The sequence below is a fragment of the Ambystoma mexicanum genome, chromosome 3q (genome assembly GCF_040938575.1).
Source record: "Ambystoma mexicanum isolate Mex_15411 chromosome 3q, UKY_AmexF1_1, whole genome shotgun sequence".
NCBI classification, from domain to species: domain Eukaryota; kingdom Metazoa; phylum Chordata; class Amphibia; order Caudata; family Ambystomatidae; genus Ambystoma; species Ambystoma mexicanum.
In genome coordinates, this window is record NC_090926.1 from 787,321,846 (window position 1) to 787,342,494 (window position 20,649).

General features: G+C 47.5%; 1 protein-coding gene across 1 annotated transcript in view; it reads right to left on the reverse strand.

Annotated features, from left to right (window-relative positions):
* LOC138448017 (proton channel OTOP2-like) overlaps nt 1–20,649 on the reverse strand; it is a 272,950-nt gene that overhangs the window by 176,341 nt on the left and 75,960 nt on the right. Inside the window, exon 5 of the mRNA XM_069604549.1 lies at nt 2,024–2,175. Within this exon, the coding sequence (XP_069460650.1) occupies nt 2,024–2,175 (152 nt within the window). The remainder of the gene's footprint in view (nt 1–2,023; nt 2,176–20,649) is intronic.

The window sequence follows — 20,649 nt, forward strand, 5'->3', positions numbered from 1 at the left end:
AACCATGGTTCAAGTCAACAACGAAAGCAGACATTTAGTACTGAAATGGTGGTGGGGAAGAGGAGGCCAAACCGCGTCTCTCAATCATGAGAAGAGTCACATGACTTGGTATCAGGTAATATTATCCCCACCAACAATATTGCCATATATATGGTTGCCGGGAACGGCCACAGGTGATATTATTAGTGGGGATATTTTTGGGGGTAAATGGGACCGGAGGCTGTGGGCGTGTCCTCCGCTTCCTTTAAAATAATATGGGATTTGTGGGGGTGTCCCCCGCAGATTTAATGGGTTAATATGGCCGCAAAAATATGGCACCATTCTAGTCTGGCGATATTTTTGCGGGAAAATTAACACATGGAACCCATGACTTTGAGTACTGGTCAGAAGGCGTGCACATGGCGGCCATCACCCCTCTCCTCGAGTGCCAAGCCCAGGAGTTCCTTCAGAGAGCAAAGAAAACACAAGAAATCCCAGACCGCTTAGTACCAAACCGGGCTTTTCCAACTGTTCCTTACTCCTATCGACTCCTGCTTCATGTGCCAGGTGCTTTGGTACATCAATTCCAGAAAGGCCGTCGTTTACACCACAGCACACCTGATCTCCGGTCAACGCAAATACAAACACATTACAACCACACTTCGTGCACTGGGTACCTCTCTGTGCCCATCAAGTTTAAATCGCGTGTGACCATCCGTTTTATTTATTCATTTTATTTATATATTTATAGAGTGCTGCAGCCCGCGGGCATCGGAGCGCATTCCATGTAGACAGGGACATAGTAACGGGACAACATAGAGGGCAGGACGTCAGATTCCAAGGGTGGGTAGGGATGGTGACTTTATTTGAAAAGCAGAGTCTTAAGTTGTTTCCTGAAACATAGGTAGTTCATTTCTGATCTTAACGTCATAGGTAGTTCATTCCATTTGACGATGACCTTGGACGAGAAGGCCCTACCTAGTCCCTTTGTCCTTTTAGCTGGCATGACGTGTAAGAGGCCTTTGTTTATTGATCTAAGGTTACGGCTTGGCTCATACCACTTGAATTGTTTCTTTAGGTATGCAGGGGCATTTGCAAAAAGACAGCGGTGAACTAGTGTCAGTGATTTGAATGTGATAAGGTCTTCTATGGCAAGCCAACGTATGTCTCTCCTGTCTCCTGTGATAAGTTCTCTCTTTGTTTTGCCAGTTATGGTTCTTATGGCGTTATTTTGAATCACTTGGCACTGTTTACCATAGTTACCTGGGTCCAGAAACTGGACCATGAGTCTGCAAAACTCCTACTCTTTGAAAAGAACAGGGATGTTGCTAGGTCTGGAAAAGATCTGGGGCTAGGCTAATGTCGGGACTGTCAGGACTCAGGGCTAGATAGCCTTTTGGTTGTAGCTGCAGAGTTTCTATCTGCGGCTACTACCAAAAGACAACTCAGCCCCCGCGAGCAACGCCTCTGTCCCAAAATATAGCCAAGATAAGACATAGAAGAGAAGGTGCCACGCCCCTGCAAACATGCATCATTCACTTCTCTATAAAGAAATGCATAGACTATATGCACTGTGAAACAGCTAAACACCTCTTCATGATCATGTGATGACACGGGCCACACGTGCAAGGCGTCACGCTGCCACATAGGCAAGAACGGCAGTGCAACCTGACGTAAGCTACCAACCAACACTAGCCCAGATGGGTTGCTACTAGCCCAATACAAACACAGCAGCCATACACCTTGAGTCACTTGGTAGGCCTTAAAAAAGAGCTGCACATGCGAAACATGTGTCAGCTATACTTGCCTCGGCTGGATCCTGCAGCCTTGACCAACCAAATGATATGTATTACCAAAATTCCAAAGGAACGGCTCGGACATTGCATTAACCTATGTTGCTGAAACCGGACCCAGAGAGTATTATTCTGAACATCTCCCCCTACTCCAGAGTTTGACATGTGATGACCAAAGTAAAGCACCACCTCATATAATAGGCAGATATACGTTGTCACCCAAAGCTCAAATTATGTCACCTGTGCCTTACCATCAGTGCTTCTGTCTTGCGTCAGGTTACGCCTTCCTGTAAAGTTCTGGACCAGGAGATCCACCATTTCTCTGGTCAGATGACTGGACTCGTCAGTGATTGCAGTCATCCACACAGAAAGGTTAGTGGTGAGGACCAGCATCAGGCCACATCTGGTAGGAGACAAGGTGAGTGAGCGCACCATGTTGTGGACTGCGAGTAATAGTATTCAAGTAACATGTGTAGCATAAAATGCATTGAATAGATCCTAGTTCTGCCATCACCACTGGCAATATTAAACCATGGTCCTCTGAGTGTATGTGCACCAATATGCCCGCAGTTTCTACTAAATCCTGGAATTATTTGTTTTCAGTCTCTGGATTCACGTGGCACAGAGCTCACCATTGACTTCTTTTTGTGTTTAAATATTTTATTAAATACAGTAAGTATATAAGGTTCATATAACAATACAAACAACAAGTGGAATAGTACAATAACCACAATTGGCTATATTAGTAAGGGATCAGGAATAATTGTCTAAGCAACCGAGGATCCTTATATAATGTATATATAGTGTTCTATTCTAATGGATAACAATGATGTTCTAATAAACTAATTGTTATATTTCTTCTTTATAAGTTAAATATATGGACAAATAAGACTCCCAGGACTAGCATGACCATAAGGGAGGGATGGGGCCATGGGGCATTGTACATAGTAGTAGTACCAGCCAATATTAGTTGAATGAATTCTCTAATCTTGAATGGGTATTTCATTATTCAAATAATCTAAGAAAGATTGCCATTTTAATAGGTAATTATTTAACAAACATGGGGACACTGCATTACATGTTTCCATCCAATGAAGATTGTAAACTGAATTCCACCACAATTTAAAGTGCGCACTTTCAAGATTTTTCCATTTTGAAGCAATGGTTTGGATGGCTATGGCAATAAATAAGTCAAACAGATAACCGTTATGTTTGTCAATTGCAGGTTGAATCAATTTACTTCCTTGGAGTAAAACATCAAAAGAGATCGTCAGCTGTATTTGGAAGATACTTCTAAGAATTTCCCCAATCCTCTCCCAATAACTTTTAACATGAAAACACTCAAGAATTATATGTTTAAAGGATCCTTGAAAAGCATGAGTGGGGTTATGAAAGCTCTGTGGTGAAAAAAATACAGTGTTTGCAAAAGGCTACGATTGATTTAGAAATCCTGGTCCATACACCTGGCCATCCCAATTTAGTAGTGTTTAGGAAACAGTTTTGATTCCATGCTTCTTGCCATTTGCGCATGGTTTCATCATTTGACATAGATGAGCTTATTTTATAAAACATAGATGCTGTAACATTAGGATTAGATAAATGGAGTAGTCTTTGAGCATTGAAGTTATAAGGGTTAGGAACTAACAGTTCATAATTTTCCATAATGGCATTTATTAAATTAACATATTTAAGGAAGAAAGACCTTGGGCCTTTACATTTGGTTATACACTCTTAAACGTTAATGGGGTACCTTGGATAAACAGTTGTCCAATATATTTAATGCCAAGAGATAGCCATGGTCTCCAACAGATAGTTCTCCTATACATTTTTGTTAAGGGGTTCAACCAAATATACTGGGATATAAACAGAGTTATTTGTAGGGAGTGAAATTAGATATGAACGGGAATACTTAATGGATATATTAACGCATATGCTATTAAAGCTTCTATTCTTATTGTTGATGTATAGGCAATCAGGAAGAACATGAGGGGAGACTATCGCTCTCTCTATGAGTAGCCGGTTTGGCATGTCTAAATTGTCTGGGAGAAACCATAACTGTGTTTGTTTTAGAACAAAGGCAATATGATATTTTTTATAATCTGGAAAACTCACTCTGCCCTCTGATCTGGATTTTTTAAGTTTACATAATGAAATCCTTTTCTTCTTCTTCCCCCATAGAAAATTGAGGATACAGGAGTCCAAAGATTTGAAGAAAGATGTAGGAAAAGGAATAGGAAGCATATAAAGAAAATACAATATAATAGGTGAAATCAACATTTTGAGAGCCTCCAGTCCCCCCCAGTAAGAAAGCTATAAAAGTGACCAAGTCTCTTTAGTTCCTTTACTCTGGTAATGATTTTAGCTGTGTTCTGATTTATAATGTTCTTAATCAATGGTGAGATTTGGATGCCTAGATACTTCATACGAGTTGGGCACCATTTCATTCCTAGACTTGAGCAGTGATGACTTGTGCAGTGTATATAAAGTGGTAATACTTCAGACTTATCTACGTTAAGTTTGTACCCCGATGCAAGGGAGAATTATGTAATGATGCGTTTTAGATGTTGTAGATATGAATTTGACACCTTTAATAAAAGTAGTACATCATCTGCATATGCAAGCGTTTTGATATTAATATCTTTAAAGTGAATGACAATAAAGCTATCTTTTTGTCTAATAGCTTCCAAAAATTGTTCTAATGCCAATATAAACAGAAGAGGTGGGGAAGGACAGCCCTGATGAGTGCCTCTATCTAGAGGGATTAAGAGGGACATTTGATTATTATTTTTTTTTTAAAACATGTTTATTTTTGATCGACACACCAGAGCAAAGTAAATTACAACATATTATTTCCTGACAATTAATACAGCTCATGGACCCTCTCCTCCCACACCAGCCCCATAGCCGTACCCCCTCAGTGAACATCCAAATCATGCTCTTCTATGTGTTGCGTCATCTCCGAGCACCCAGCCCTCAGAGCGTTTGCCACCGCCCGTGGCTTAAAATTTAGAGCCGGATACCTCTGGTCATAGGCTATCACTGGGGACCAAATTTTTGTGAAGCGGTGAAGAAGGCCTCTGTTTGCCGCCGTAATCTTTTCCGCGACAAAAACGTCCCAGAGTTTCAGCCACCATAGGATCATTAAGGGTCCTTCCGGCGATTTCCAGGTTTGTACCACCGTGATTTTAGCGGCCCGGAGTAGGTGAGTAAGGAGGGTGGCTTTTCTGCCCGATCTTGGGTATACACCTGGGATTGGGGCTCCTAATAGGATCGGTTCCGGCTCCAGGGGCAGCCTTATCCCGGTTATGTCTGCTATGGTGGCAATGCATTGGGTCCAAAAATGTACTATCACTGGGCAAGACCACCACATATGGGTGAACGATCCCTGGAGGCCACATCGACGTCAACAGCGCGGGTCCAAGGCTGGGTTGAAGTAACTCAGTCTGAGCGGTGGGTAGTACCATCTTAGAAGTAGTTTATAGGCACACTCACGGTTAGTAATGCAGAAGGAAGAGGCACGCGTGCGAGACCATATGTCCGACCAGACCTGGTCTTCTATCGAGTGTCCTAGGTCAGTTTCCCATTGGTTCATGTAGGTTGCTCTATCGACAAGAACATTTGTCTGCAACAGCTTGTACATCGCTGAGATTCGCCCTCGATGTGGGGGATCTGCGATTGTCAGCTCTGTCGGGTCCAGGCCTTGTGTCGCTGCCTCGCATGTTGCTGGGTGGGAACACCAATGCCGTAGTTGCGCATATGTGAATCTGTCTGTTTCCGCCAGGTCAAAGGTGTTTTTGCATTGTTCAAAAGTGAGTGGCCGATTCCTCTCAAAGAGCTGGCTCAGGGAGCAAAGGCCGCCAGCGATCCAGTTCTTAGAGTTCGCCGGATGGGTCCCTGGGGAGAACGCCGGGTTATGAAATATCGGAGAAGCAGGGCCTAGGTCTCTGGGGATTCCTCTTTGTTTACATGTCCATTCCCAGGCTTTTAGAGTCTGCTTGGTGGAGGAAAGGATGGCTGGCCACGTTCTCCGTAGGACGGGGGGGAGATGCAGGAGGAAGCGGAGGGGGAGGGGTAAGTGGGATTGTTCAATCTCGACCCATCTTGGCCTGTTTGAACTTATCATCCATCTTTCAGTATGAGCTAACTGGGCTGCAATCTGGTATTTCTGGAGGTCTGGGACCCCTAGGCCTCCTGAGTTCGGACTGGCCAGCATCGTCCTGAGCGGGATCCTTGCCTTTTTACCTTTCCAGATGAATCGTAGGATCTTCCTCTGGAGGCGCAAGAGTGGGGGCCGGGGGATCAAAGTTGGAACGGCCGAGCACATATAAAGCAGCTGTGGGAGGAGGTTCATTTTACATGCTGCTATACGGCCTACTAGCGAGATCTCCTGTGGGAGCCAGCGATTGAGATCTTCCTCCAAGGTCTTGAGTAGCGGCTGAAAGTTCGCCTGGTAGGTATCTTCCGGTCGGGCTGTGATTTGTACTCCTAGGTAGGGGATAGACTTTTCGCTAAATTGGATCGGGCAGAGGGCTCGGAAGGAAGCCTTATCTTCCTGCTCCAGTCTCACCCCCAGTGCTGATGATTTCACAAAGTTTATCGCGAATCCTGAGACTTTACCAAAGCGATGAATTTCTGCCAGGGAGGACCTCCGCGATTGGGTGGTGTCCGATATGGTTAACAACACATCATCTGCATATAGTGCTATTTTATGTTGAGTTGGGCCTACTTGGAGGCCTTTGATTCTGGGGTTCAGTCGGATCCGCCAGGCCAGTGGCTCCATGACCAGGTCGAAGAGGAGGGGAGACAAGGGACATCCTTGTCTGGTGCCGCATGATAAAGGGATCGGGTTAGATAGGGTGCCGTTAACTAGGAGCAAGGTTTTCGGTGATTGGTAGTTCGCCAAGATGAGTTTCTGAAATGCAGATCCAAAGTGAAAGGACCCTAGGTTGAGTCGGAGGAACGACCAGTCCACCTTGTCAAAGGCCTTAGTCGCATCTAAGGCTATCACAGCCAATTTTCGCTTGTCCCGCTGCGTGACTTCGACCAGGTTTAGGACCCTGCGGACGTTGGCTGCAGCTGATCTGTTCAGTACGAATCCTGTCTGGTCTGGGTCGATAATATCCGGGAGCACCCTCGCCAATCGGTTAGCCAAGACTTTGGAGTAAATATTAGCGTCCAGGTTTAGTAGGGAGATGGGTCTGTACGCCACGATGTCCCCGGGGTCTTTTCCCGGCTTCAGGGCAAGGACGGTGATCGATTCTTGCATTGATGGGGTAGTTGTCCCCGAAGTGGCGAAAGAGTTAAAGAGCGATGCCAGGGGAGATGCCAGCTGGGAGCGGAAGACTTTGTAAAAGCGGGTCGAGAATCCATCTGGACCCGGGGCCCTTGGTTTGAGACTCTTGATGACTTTGTCGACCTCTTCGTATTTGATCGGAGTCTCTAGCTCGTCTCGTACCGTAGGGGCTATCTGAGGCAGCGCTGCGTCTTGTAGGTAGGAGAGCTGCTCTTCGGGCGATCTCGGGGAGGCTGTCATCGTGTCTGTAAGGTGAGTTACTGCAATACGCTGCTTGTCTCCCTCTGCGAATTGGACTCTGCCTTGGGGGTCACGGAGGCTAAAGATGGCGTTTCTCTTTCTGGTCTTTGCCAGCTTTTCCACTAGGAATTTGTTACCCTTATTCCCTTTGGTGTAGTAGCTCTGCTTAGTTCTGGCTAGGATCTGGGCTGTGTCTTCTGCATAATGTGCTTCCAGCTTCTTCCGGGCTATCCGCAGGGCCCGATGGGTTCTGGGCGTCCAGTGTTTTGCTTTACATATAGCCTCCGCTTTCTCTACTTCATCCTGTAAGATCTGGCGGGACTGTTGCTTCTTTTTGTGGTAGGCCACACCTTGTGAGATTAGGACCCCTCTCACTACGGCTTTCATTGCGTCCCATGCATTGGCTGGTGAGGTGTCTTCGCTCTTATTTTCATTGAAGTAGTCTTTGATAGCTTTCGCTACCATGTCCCTTAATGACATGTCATTCAAGATCGGATCATATAGGGACCACTTGCGTTTTTGGGAGCGGATCCGGGTCATGGGCTCTCAGTGTTAGAATGACCGGGGCATGGTCCGATAGGATTCTCGGACCCATGATTACATTGTCGGTGAAAACCATCGCTTGGGGGGAAGCCAACAGCAGGTCGATGCAAGAGTAAGTTCTGTGTACGCCAGAGTAGAATGAGTAGTCGCGGACTTCAGGGTGTAAGACTCTCCAGGTGTCAACCACATCTAGGGTTCGGAATAGTTTGAGTAGGGCTGTCGCAACACTATATCTTTACGGGCCGGGGGATGGGACTTATCCTTGATTGGGTCCGGGACTCCATTGAAGTCTCCCACTATTATTGTCTGTCCCTCGACGAATGGCCGTAGGGCTCCTTCCAAGGCCAAGTAGAACTCTTCCTGTTTATCATTCGGGGTGTAAATCGAGATGAGGGAGTACAGCTGGCCGTAGATCCGGCATTTAATAGCTATGAAGCGGCCGTCTGGGCAAAGTAACGTGTCTAAGATTTGTGGTCGGAGTGTCTTAGCGATGAGTAACGCTGCTCCACCTTTCTTGGTGCCATTCGATGCCAAAAATTGTAGCGGGAACTGTCTGTCGCGGAGCCTACAGAAATCTGCTGGGATCAGGTGGGTTTCCTGGAGGAATACAACCGAGGCCTCTTCATTCTGTAAGCGTCGGAGCATGGATTTCCTCTTCTGCGTCCCGTTTAAGCCTCTGACGTTGAGGGTCAGGAACTTCACTTTCCGGTGTGGTTGAGGGGCTTCGTGGACTCTCCTCGATGGCTGGGGCGGGTTCTGGGGCGGGGAGCCGTGGGTTTCAGGCATCATCTAAGATTTTGATAGTAATGCGATACTCCAGTGGTCGAGTTTTATGACCTCTCCAACGGGAGGGTAAACTTGAACGGGAGGGTGAACTCGAGCATGTGTGGGGGGCTGGGGTTTTCTGTGCAGCCTCCTCCACGGCCAACAGGGCCAAGACAGTTTTCCCCGCCAACGGGGCAGGAGTAGAACCATCGAACTTGGTTCGCCTCCAAGGGTGAGTTGGTGACATACTCCTTGGAGTGGGGTATGGGCCGTTTGGGGCCCGCGGCATTGCTGTGTTCCGCTTCGGTTCCAGAATCAGTATTTGCACGATAGAAGAAGATGCCTGGATCATCTCATCTTCCAGCGTCTCTGTGCTTTAGACCAGGATTGTTGCTGCTGTCTTTGGGGTGATTGGTCCGGTTCCTCTGGCGGGAGGTGTGGACTGGAGGTGAGTGAGGCTTCCGGAGAGTTTGGGTGCAAGATGGATTTCACGTCTTCAAGATTGCTGATTTTGTGGAGGGTTCCCTGGTACGAGAATTGCAAAGTGGAGGGGAAGAGCCATCGGTAGCAGATCTGCTGGCTTTGGAGGAACAGGGTCAAGGGCTTGAGAGCTCTGCTTTTCTGTAGGGTCATCAGGGAGAGATCTTGGAATATCTGCAGCGGGGTACCCATGAATGAGAGTTCGTCACATCCGGGGGGGCCGTCTGAGTCTACTCCTCGTCTCGGGCGCAATCTGTGAGTCCGGTCCAGGACGAGTTGGGCTTTGTCCATTAGCGGGAGGAGAGCCTGAAAGAAGTTGCTTATGTATTCCGGTAGTTCTTTGTCTTGAATAGACAACGGGACCCCTCGAATGCGCAGGTTATTCCGTCGTGCCCTATTTTCCAAGTCCTCTTGCTTAAATCCGAGGATTTCGCTTCTAGCCTGGAGCACTTGAATCTCGCGTCGCATTTCTATTATCGTTGCGTCATGGCTCTGGGTCAAGTCCTCAACCTCTCCTATCCTCTGTTCGGCTTCTGTGAGTCGTTGGTTCGTCCGTTCTAGACGTGTAGTGAGCTCGGTCATGCAGGACCTAAACTCAGCTTTAATGTCCCGCATGAAGGCCACGATGTCATCTTTGGTGGCCAGATTACTTTGTTCTTCAGGGGCCTTCTGTGGGGTGAGTTTAGGAGGGAGGTCCGGTTTCCTTGCCTTATCCGCTGCTAGGAGCATGGTAGAAATGTCCGAGGTTTTGGTTGGTTTGTTAAGTTTCGACATCTTGCTAGCACCGTGACCCTGGGGATCCTCTTCTGGCTGGGTCGCGGAGGGCAGTCGTGATGCGGTGATCTCTTTGTTTGGGAGCACTTGGAGGAAAAGGATAATCGACGGCAGGGTCTGCCATAGACATGGTCTCCTGGGAGGGTGAGTGATGAAGCCTCTCCAAGCGATATCTTTCGGGGGAGAGGTTGATGTGTTAAGCCGTTTTTATTTTAACGTGGATGTGCCTATGTTAAGGTACTGCCGCTCTGTATTATGGGGCGTTGGTCCAGCATAAGATGATTGCAATCACTGCCAGGGGGCTGCAGAAATCAGGGATGGTAATAGCAGCGGGTGGAGTGGGCAGGGGCGCCCGAGGAGGTTATGCAGGCAGATGGCGCGGGTGTGCCTTCATAAGGTGGTCGTGGTGTCGTAGTGAGAAGCCAGAAAGGGTAAGAGGGCAGAGATACATAGTCCGCCCACCGCAACCAGGATCCAGGATAATGGAGGCGACTCTCTTCAGCTGACGAGGGGTATGGTGGGCAGGGGCGCCCCAGGAAGCCGCAGGGGGGCACTAGATCCACTGCTGGGGTGTCCGTAGGGGGGGGGCACACCGGTGAGCCCCAGTGAGGGCAGCAGGCACAGAGCAGTAAGCTTCCTAGGGAGAGGCAGACAGCGGACAGTGCCACGGAGAGCAGGGGAGGCCCCACTTCAGGAACAGCGGGAGGCAGAGCAGGATCCGGGCCAAGGGGAATGGAGCCCGCCTCATTCAATGGAGACAGGGGGGCGCTCACCTGGCGTGTCCTCCATCTCCGCCTCCAGGGAGCCGGGACGCAGAGTAGATGATGGCCGGGAAGCTCGTGAAGCTCTCCTCCAGGAGGGCCCCCCGCAGCGTTGAGCGCACCGGGTCCACCGGGCAGGAGCGTCGGAAGGCAGATGGCGGCTCCACTCGGGCCCAGGCTGCGGGTGGAGCCACCCGGGCGAAGGGAGACGCAGCCGTCTGGAATCCCTGTGCCAACAGATGCCGGTGAGGGGGGGGAGGGTGGATGGTGTGCTCCCGCTCCCGCACCCAGCCTCAAGGCAGGAGGGCTCCGGGGCCCAGTGTGTCCCTCCAGGGATCCGGGCCGTGGAGCAGTTGATCACCGGGAAGCTCTGGAAGCTCTCCTCCAGGAGGGCCCCCCGGAGCTGTGGGCGCGTCGGGTCCACCGGGCAGGAGCGTCGGGAGACAGGCGGCGGCTCCACTGTGCTCAGGCTGCGGGCGGAGCAACCCGGGCAAAGGCTGATGCAGTCATCTCGAATCCCCGTGCCAACAGATGCAGGCGAGGGGGGGGTGGATGGTGTGCTCCCGCTCCCGCACCCGGCTTCAAGGCAGGAGGGCTCCGGGGTCCAGAGCGGCTGCCAGCTCCAATAGCTTCCAGCAGCGTGGCCCGGGGCCGTGGCGGACAGGAGGGAGGGGGGAGCAGGAGGCACTACGAGCGTCTGGACTCCGAGTGCCGGAGGCGGTGAAGGGCCAGGGTCACGGCCGCCATCTTGACTCACTGCGTTTTCGTCGACCCTGCAGCGTTAGGCACCGGGATTGAAGCAATGGGTGCAGGAGTTGTTCCGCGGAATCCCCCACCAGAAGAAAGCAGCAGCATTGCTGGAACCGACTGAATTTTAATCGAAGCCGTGGGTCCCTACGGAGGCCATCAAAGGAGCAGCCTCATCAGTGGCGCTCCAGGCCACGCCCCCGACATTTGATTATTTATACAAATTGATGTTGTAGGATTGGTATATAATACCTTGAGTTTGGGATCCCAGGCCAGAGCTTCAAAAATAAAATTCCATTTGACTCTATCAAAGGCCTTTTCCGCGTCTAATGCTATTGCCACATAAGAGTTAGGGGAGTTTTTAATGATACTTATAATGTTAGTGAATAATCTAATATTAGCTGAGGACATTCTCCCTTTGACATACCATACCTGATAATTTTTAATCAGATTTGGGAGAAGGGTAATGAGTCTATTGGCTAGAATATTGGAAAACATCTTACAATCAGGTTTGATTAGGGGTATGGGTCTGTAATTTTGGGCTAATTCAGGATCTTTGTTGGGTTTAGGAAATACAATAAGCATCGCTTCAGAAAAGGAGCCAGTGACTTTCTTACTAGCTATAAAATATGTATATAATTCATTAAGCTTGGGGACTAACAATTCTTTAAAATGGGCAAAGAAATCAATAGAGAAACCGTCAGGACATGGGGCTTTGCCCTTTTTAAAATGTTTAATGGCATTGTAGATTTTGCTCGATGACAGGGGATTATTTAAAGATTGGAGATTAGCATTAGAATATGTATTGCGATGTACATGTTTGAGAAAGTCTGATGCATGAGTGCTATTAGGTGTTGTTTCAGATGCATATAATATTTGATAGAATTTGGAGAATACTTGTAGAATATCCTTGTCCGTAAGGACTCTATTACCATTTTGGTCTTTTATGACCGTAATCCTTGCCTTATCTTTTTTTAATTTGAGATATGACGCCAATGCCTTGCCAGATTTATTAGAGAACTGATAGATCTTAGACTTATATATTAATAGATTAGCACACAAATATTCAGTAGTTAAATTATTATATTGTATTCTAAGTTTCATGATTTTTTAATGAATGGGATGGAGTTCGTCTGCATATATTGTGATTGTAGGATTTTAATTTGTTTAAGAATATCTTCCATTTCTTTTTTAAGTTTTTCTTTTTATCATCTGTATATGCAATAATGTGTCCTCTTAGTATTGCTTTATAGCAATCCCAATTGTTATGTATTGATGTATCGGTGGGAGAGTTTTCTGCAAAAAAGAGAGAGTGCTGTTGTATAAACTTAACAAACTCTTCATCTTTCAAGAGGGCTGAATTAAATCTTCATCTATTATTTTTGTGTGAGTTTTGAGCATTAAACAATTCAATGCGAACAGAGGTGTGATCTGACAAAATAATTGGTTAAGTTTTTGCATTTAATAAGCCATTAGTTAGGGATTTAGATATAAAGATGCAATCTACCCTTGAAAAAGAGTTATGATGGGGAGAAAAGAAGGTATAGTCTAGATCAGAGGGATGGGTAATGTACCAAGCATCAATAAGACCTAGTTCGGACACAAAATTGACAAATTGTAGGTGGCACTTGGTAATTTTTAATCGTACATTTGACTTTTTTATCAAGAATAGGATCCATGATTTCATTAAAGTCTCCACATACAATTAGATTATTAGGAGAAGATTCGGAGATATCATTTCTCAAATCCAAAAGCCTGGGTCAGCCTTAGTGGGGCCATATGCATTGAGTATAGAATAGTCTGTGGATTCAATAAGAAGTTTAACCAAAACCCATCTTCTGACATTATCATTCTCTGTGGATAATGCCTTGTACTGAAGATGTTTACTAATGAAGGTAATAACCCCATTCTTTTTCCCATCCGCTGCCCTCGAGAAAACTCAACACACCCATAATTGTTTCAGCTTGGCTGAGGGGTGGGATTCTTGTATGCATGCAATTGCTGGTTTGGCTATATTGAGTTGTGACAGTATTTTCTGCCGTTTTACAGGGTTATGCAGTCCGTTAACATTGCACGTTACAATGTTGAGTGCCCTATGTCAAAAGCTATTAGTATATGCAATCTGACATTTGCAATAAATATCTGGTGAGAAAAAAGAAAACATGCGAGGGAGAGAAACATAAGGGATGGGGAAGGACGAACAGGTAGAACATGGAGTTTTGCAGTTTACATGACGCCGAACTTATAAGTGAAAGAGTAGTGACTAACAGGAGACAGACACTCCAAACCATGTTCATATACAGTCGCTAATAAGTAGGGGGTGGAGAGCCAGATCCAGATGGGCTAATCCATGTCTCATCTCGGCAATACTATTATTTATAGAACAAAAGGAAAAAAATTCTGTGTACAAACTTTCATTTATATATGCGGTTTGGTGGTATGCATGTCTTCTCTTCTGTGGCTTTGAATGAAATTGTGCAAGTCCTTTGGGTCTTGAAAAGTATACATATGGCAATTGAGAGTGACTTTTAGAGAAGCAGGATGGATAATACCATATCTGGCATTAAGCTGTGGTAACGCTGGTCTGAACGCCAATAATTCTTTCCTTCTTGCCGCTGTGATGTTGGACACATCCTGAGTGATGAAAATGTTTGTTAGAGTTGTCTTCTGTTTAGCTTTATTCAATATGAGCATGACGTGGGCATAGTCTAGTAAGGCAGAAATCATTGTTCTCGGAGCATTACGAGAAATATTTCTGGAACCAATCCAATGAGATCTTTGTATATTGAACTGTGAAGGCGTCGTGAGATTCAGGAGTGTGGTAAGCATGTGGTAGAGGAACTGAGTACGGTTGTCATTTTCAATATTCTCGGGAAGACTAATAATCCGTATGTTGTTCCTCCTGTTCCTATTTTTTCTAAGTTTTCTGTCTGTCTTTACAGAGATACAACTGCATTTTCCAAAGAGTGCACCCTTCCTACAACATCTTCAGCGTCACTCAGCCTTTTTTCTACTTCATTAATTCTGGACTCAAATGTGGACCACTTATCATCTAGTATTTGTAGTTTGGCAGTCATGGCTTTCATAAATGGTTTGACGGATTTTATTTCCACTAGGATTGCTTGTATAACGGGATCCTGCATATCTTCCTTAGGCGTGGGAGAGTCACTTTTCTGTCTTTTAGGGGCATTATTGGTAGGTAATCATGCCATTTCCTTTAATTGTCCCTTCGTTGTGGCCAGAATAAGATAGAGAGCGTTTCCCTTGATAGAATGAAGGCTTTGCTTTGTTAGTATACTTTCTTTCCAATGATTGAGAGGAGAGCACAATATTATACTTTCATAGCCAATTCATATCTCACTTCTGCATTACTCTCACATGATAAATGTGACCATTTATCCAGTCCACTGCATTGTCCATCTACAGTCAACACCTCAACAGCACCAGATCGATGCAGCAACTTGCAGAGTTATTGTAGTCAATAGAATTTTCTTATTTATATAGATATATAATATAGCAGTATCATGTCAGTAAAAAGAGCTCAGAAAACTAAAATTGCCAAAGGGATTTCCCCCACTTGTAAAAGATATCAGAGTCAACGCAAGTTCTCAGTGGGAGGATCCATTAGTTGTATATCTATAAGAGCTGACATACTTAATAAAGAGATAAAAGACACTTGAAATATTCTTATTGCAAATCATGCGGTCCGGATAAAATGCACCAGATAAATAACGTAGTAGCTTGCTATTATTTGCATTCGATTAGCATACTGGAGGAAGCTTTTACATTTCTACAGGAGCCTTGGTTACCAAGTTTTATATAAAGAACTTAAAATGTCAATAACATATGTTATTTTCCTGTATCTGCTCACCGTGAATCGAAAAATCCAGATGTTTAACTTGTAAAGCTGTCACATGTTTATATGGGACTTTGTATTGAGGGAACCAGCGGAGTACCTCGCAACGTCCACCGGACAGCTGACAGAACATTACAGCTAATTCATCTGCTCGGACCCGGTGACGCATAGGCCGCACCTGCGGAACTGCGCATCACGTTTCAATAGTTGGAATCCTCGGAGCGCAGCTCTCCTAGCAGTCTGAACACCGCCCGCATACACAGTACGAAGGTTAGTGCATATTCAGAATAAAACCGCTACATAAAAGTACAGCGGAAAGGTTTATATTGATAGCCGAGATGGGAGCTCGAAAGTATGCTGGCACCTGTTATGGCGCTTGGCCATGCACCACCCCACTCCCAGTGACTTCTAATGTCATGATGATGTGCAACTGGGAGTACATTATTCGGTCTATTACTGCGGGTGGTAAACAATAACGACCACGTGTGAATTGAGTGTGCTTGCGCTTGCGCATGCGCTGTTCTGCTGTTACTACCGATTCTTAATAATGACATTTGAAGTGTCCAATGCATTTTCCAGGGCATGTTAAGATGTCTACCGTTATTACTGCACGTGGCACAACATAAGTGTGGCAATTCTTTTTGGTGGGCATTGTTGTGCTATTGCGATATGCTATTGAGGAAGGATGGACAAGGGAAGTGTGAAGTATGTGCACCTGTACACTGTACCATCTTCACTGCATGCTATAATCGAATGATGAACACGTGGGGCGTCGAATGTGTGGACCCGCGCATTGCACTGCCGTCAGTGCATGCTTTTACGTGCCTTGAAACACTTGTGTAAAGGCGCGTTATAAATGACATATCATACGGAACAAAAAACATGCATATGTAAGATGTGCATTACTGTGACTTGTACCATTAATACTGCATGCTAATACGTTAAAATGAGCACGTGAAGTGCTGAATGTGTTAATTTGGTTGCCATTTATTTTGCAGTTATCCCTGCGTAAGTATACACACACCCCCACATGTGCACTATACTGCGATTACTGCATACTTTTTCTGAATAAATCACACAAGTATTACAAGCATAATGGGTGATTGGGCCTGTGTTATCCTGTCAGCCCAGAGGAGGCGCTGTTCTGCCAGGAATCCTTCTGGAAGGCCCCCTTTCGGCGCAACTCAGCGCCAGTCATTTGGCGCGTGGGTCCTTTAGGCGCAGCTGCTGTCAGAATTTAAAGGTTAATTACTTCGCAGCCAATTTCTAAATAACACTCGCACGTCGCACCTTATGAGCGACGGACATATGATTGTTCACGCAGAAAATAGTAAATCATCCGAAGTGTGTGTTATGTCCGCCTTGCGTCCCGTTACGCGGTGACGCAAGACGTCCAATAAAAGCCCCGCCCCCGCTCTGCGGAGGCAGTTCCGGGCATAGATACCAGCCAAGCGTGTCCCTGTATTCTTCGCTCCCGCCGTAGCTGCGCAGGCAAGGCCTACCCACGTGGGCCTCCTTATCCCTGTCTCTTGCCGACGCATCGGCTGAGACGGGACTCAACACTGGCGACGAGGGACGTGATACCAATGGCACGTGTGCCGAAGCACAACAGCTGATCGCCACAACAGCTGATCGCCACATCTGAATTTTCTTTTTTCTTGACCGCTTGCTCACATAAACTCTTCCATGATCCCCTGACAACGTTGGATCAGCACGGGCACGCAGCACAACAGCTGGATCTGCCCCAACACGCAGCCGCTCAACACCAGGTGCCATCAACACTGCGCAACAGGACCCTGGACCCTGGAAGGGGAGAAGGCACTCCATCCACGCCCCACATGTGAACACACACAAGGAAGACCACAGATCCCTGCAGGAGCACACCAAGCTGAGGCATCGGCCCCCGCACGTGGCAAAGTGGGGCCTAGTCATGGTGACCAGCACATCCACTCCCAGGCCCGGCATGCCATCCAGACTGGCCACAAACCTATCAGTGTCTAAGCTGCTAGCCCGTCCACAGGGTGGCTCTTCAGTAATGATCCACCCCTTTGACCCATACACTAACCCATCGTCAGTTGGCCCAAGATGGCAGCTATGGATTCAAACATTTGAGCTGGCAATGGAGGACATTACCACTGCGAGAAAAATGAGATTGCACCTATTGTTGAACGTGGGGGATGAAGTGCTGCGTATCTTTAATTCTCTGACAATTGATGACGGCCCGGGCGTCTACAAGCAAGTGAAGGATGCCCTAACAGCCCATTTTCTCCCACAGCTTAATCCAGATTACGAGACATTCATATTCTGTACCACAATTCAGCTGGAAGAGGAGACCTTAGATGCTTACCAATATTGTGCGAATTCACAGGCATTGAGAAGGGAATACAAAGACAGCTCATCAACGGCATCCAATCAGAGAAACTGAGAAGGATGGTACTGAGTGAGAAGGGCATCTCGTTGACCCGGATCCTTCAGTTGGGCCGCCAGAGGGAACTAGCTCACGCCAGAGCGACACACATGGGCACAACCCTTCAGAAACTGCAGCCAGCCCTCACAACAGCCATCGTAGCTCAGGTCACGAATCGCCAATCAACGAGAGATGAGACTGGTGGAAACCACATGTACTCCAGATGGCAGCCTCGAACCCCGGGACCCATGGAATGTGGGTGGTGTGGATGACCTCACCATGGAAGACGTAACTGCCCGGCACAGGGGCCCACATGCGGCGCATGTGGCAGGAAGGACCATTATGCCAAGCTATGCCGGTCGTCAGGAGCCCAACAACAAACACTGCAAACAACCCAAGAAAAGAGTGGAGGAAAGAAAAAGAAATAGGCCAGCGCCCGTCTAGTCGAAACCACAAACTCCTCCACGGAGGAAGAAGGTGATGACGCAGCATGTGCCCAGCGAGATTCCGTGAATGACCAATGGAAGAAAGGGAGAAAAGTCTACCTGGTGTCAGCCCTCAAACATGGAAACCCAATGCCAAGGAAGAAGCTCAGAAGACGCAAATGCCAAGTGGTAATCCAGAACTAGCAAGTATTAATGACCATTGACACCGGGGCATCTGTGAATGTAATGCCAATGACCACATTTAGGACACGCCAGCCACAACCTGACCTAAAGGGGACGGACACATTACTATTTGCATATGGGTGCAAGACCCCACTACCCGTAGTCGGCAGGTTCCGCACCACCAACAACCACGGAGAGATGGCGATACAATCCAAAATTTACGTGGTGAATGCGGGCATCGAATGCCTCTTGAGCGCAGAGGCCGCGGAGGAGCTGGGGCTGGTGAGCTTCATCTGCGAAGTGACAGACTTGCAAGAGGTTTAGAGTGTCCTGGAGAAATACCCCAACTTACTAAAAGAGATAGGATGCCTAAAAGGGAAATCAATCAGGTTACACATTGACGAATCGGTCCAACCAAGAGCAGTACGGCACAGAAGGACGCCTTTCCACATGCGCGACCAAGTTGAAAGGGAACTAAGGGCTCTGGAGAAAGCCGGCATAATCGAAGAGGTGACGGGACCCACACCTTGGGTCTCTCCCATGGTTGTCACCAAAAAGCCAAAACAACCTGGCAAGGTCAGAATCTGCATAGACATGCGCCTACCAAACGCCGCCATCAAGCTGGAGCGCCACATCACCCCGACACTGGATGAAATAATGGCTGACCTCATCAGATCCAGGATATTCTCCAAGATGGACCTGAATGCGGGCTATCACCAATTGAAGCTACACAGGGACTCCCGGTATATAACAACATCCTCGACACACATTGGCCTACGAAGGTACAAGCGCCTGAGTTTTGGAATCTCCTCGGCCGCCGAGGTTTTCCAACAAACACTACAGGAAGTAATCTGCGGCATACCAGGGGTCCTAAATGTCAGCGACGATATCCTGATTCATGCCAGCAACAGAGAAGAGCACATGAAAAGGATTCACATGCTCCTTAACAGGTTGGAAGGCGCAGGACTAACAATTCATAAAGAAAAATGTGAATTCCTAAAGAATGAGATATCTTTTTTTGGATACACCTTCAGTAGCACAGGCATTTCAGCGGACCCCCAGAAAGTCGCAGACATCTAACCCACCCACTACACCAACTGAGGTGCGCAGCTTCTTGGGAATGGCTACCTACTGCGGGAGGTTCATCCCAAATCTGGCCACACTTTCGGAGCCCCTTCGAGAACTCACCAAAGCCATCACAAAGTGGGAGTGGGGACCTGCCTGCCAAGAGGCGTTTGAGCACATAAAAGCGTCATTGTCAGCTGACAACACAATGGCCTATTACGACACAACACTACCAACAGAACTGTATGTGGACGCTAGCCCAGTGGGCCTAGGGGCCATCCTCACACAAGTGACGAAGACGGGGGAACAAAGGCTGATTGCATATGCTTCCAGAGCACTAACACCGACAGAGCAACGATACTCCCACATTGAAAAGGAGGCGATAGCGGTGCTATGGGGGTGTCGCCACTTCCACCTCTACCTGTATGGCAGAAAATGTACAACCTACACGGACCACAAACCGTTGCTACCCATATTCATGGGCACGTCCTCTCACCCTGCGGCCAGGATCGCCAAATGGCTGTTACACCTTCAACAATACAACTTTGAACTGGCGTACCAGCTTGGTAGTGGCAACCCAGCAGACTTCCTGTCAAGGCACCCGAGAGCGGCAACACCCCAGGAAATCCATGTGGCAGAGGAGACGGATGAGCATATCTGCCAGGCAGTACACACCATGAGGCCTTGTGCCATCAGCCTGAACGACATTGTGGAGGCAACACAAAGAGACCTGTGTTGCAACCTGATAAAGGACACCATTATCTCAGGGGAATGGAGGTCGTTCCTGCGGGAACAACCACAACAGGACGGCAGAGGCGAAGAACTTCCTCACAGGGGTCTTCACGATCCGGCAGGACCTCTCCATCACGGTAGAAGGGCTAATACTCAGAGGAACTCGAATAATCATCCCCCCAATCCTCCAAGACAAGATAGTGGCGTTAGCACATGAGGGCCACCAAGGAATGGTACGGACCAAAGCCCGGATCAGGCATCGGGTATGGTTCCCCCAAATAGACGACAAAGTTGAAAGGCTGACCAGCACCTGCCTTCCATGCCAAATAACAGGGCCTCCACCGGACCCGGAACCCATCAAATCGGCAGCGCGAGGGTCTGGCAGATGGGACGCGATAAGCATAGACTTCTGCAAACTACAAGAGGGCATCCACCTATTGGTGGCCATAGACGACCACTCTCGGTACCCAGAGGTCGAGATTGTCAACTCCACGGCAGCAGAGGTGGTCATTCCCGCGATTGAAAAAATGTTTGCGACGCACGGACTGCCGACGAGAATCAGGAGCGACAATGGCCCACCCTTCCAAGGGGAAGAGTTCAAACAAT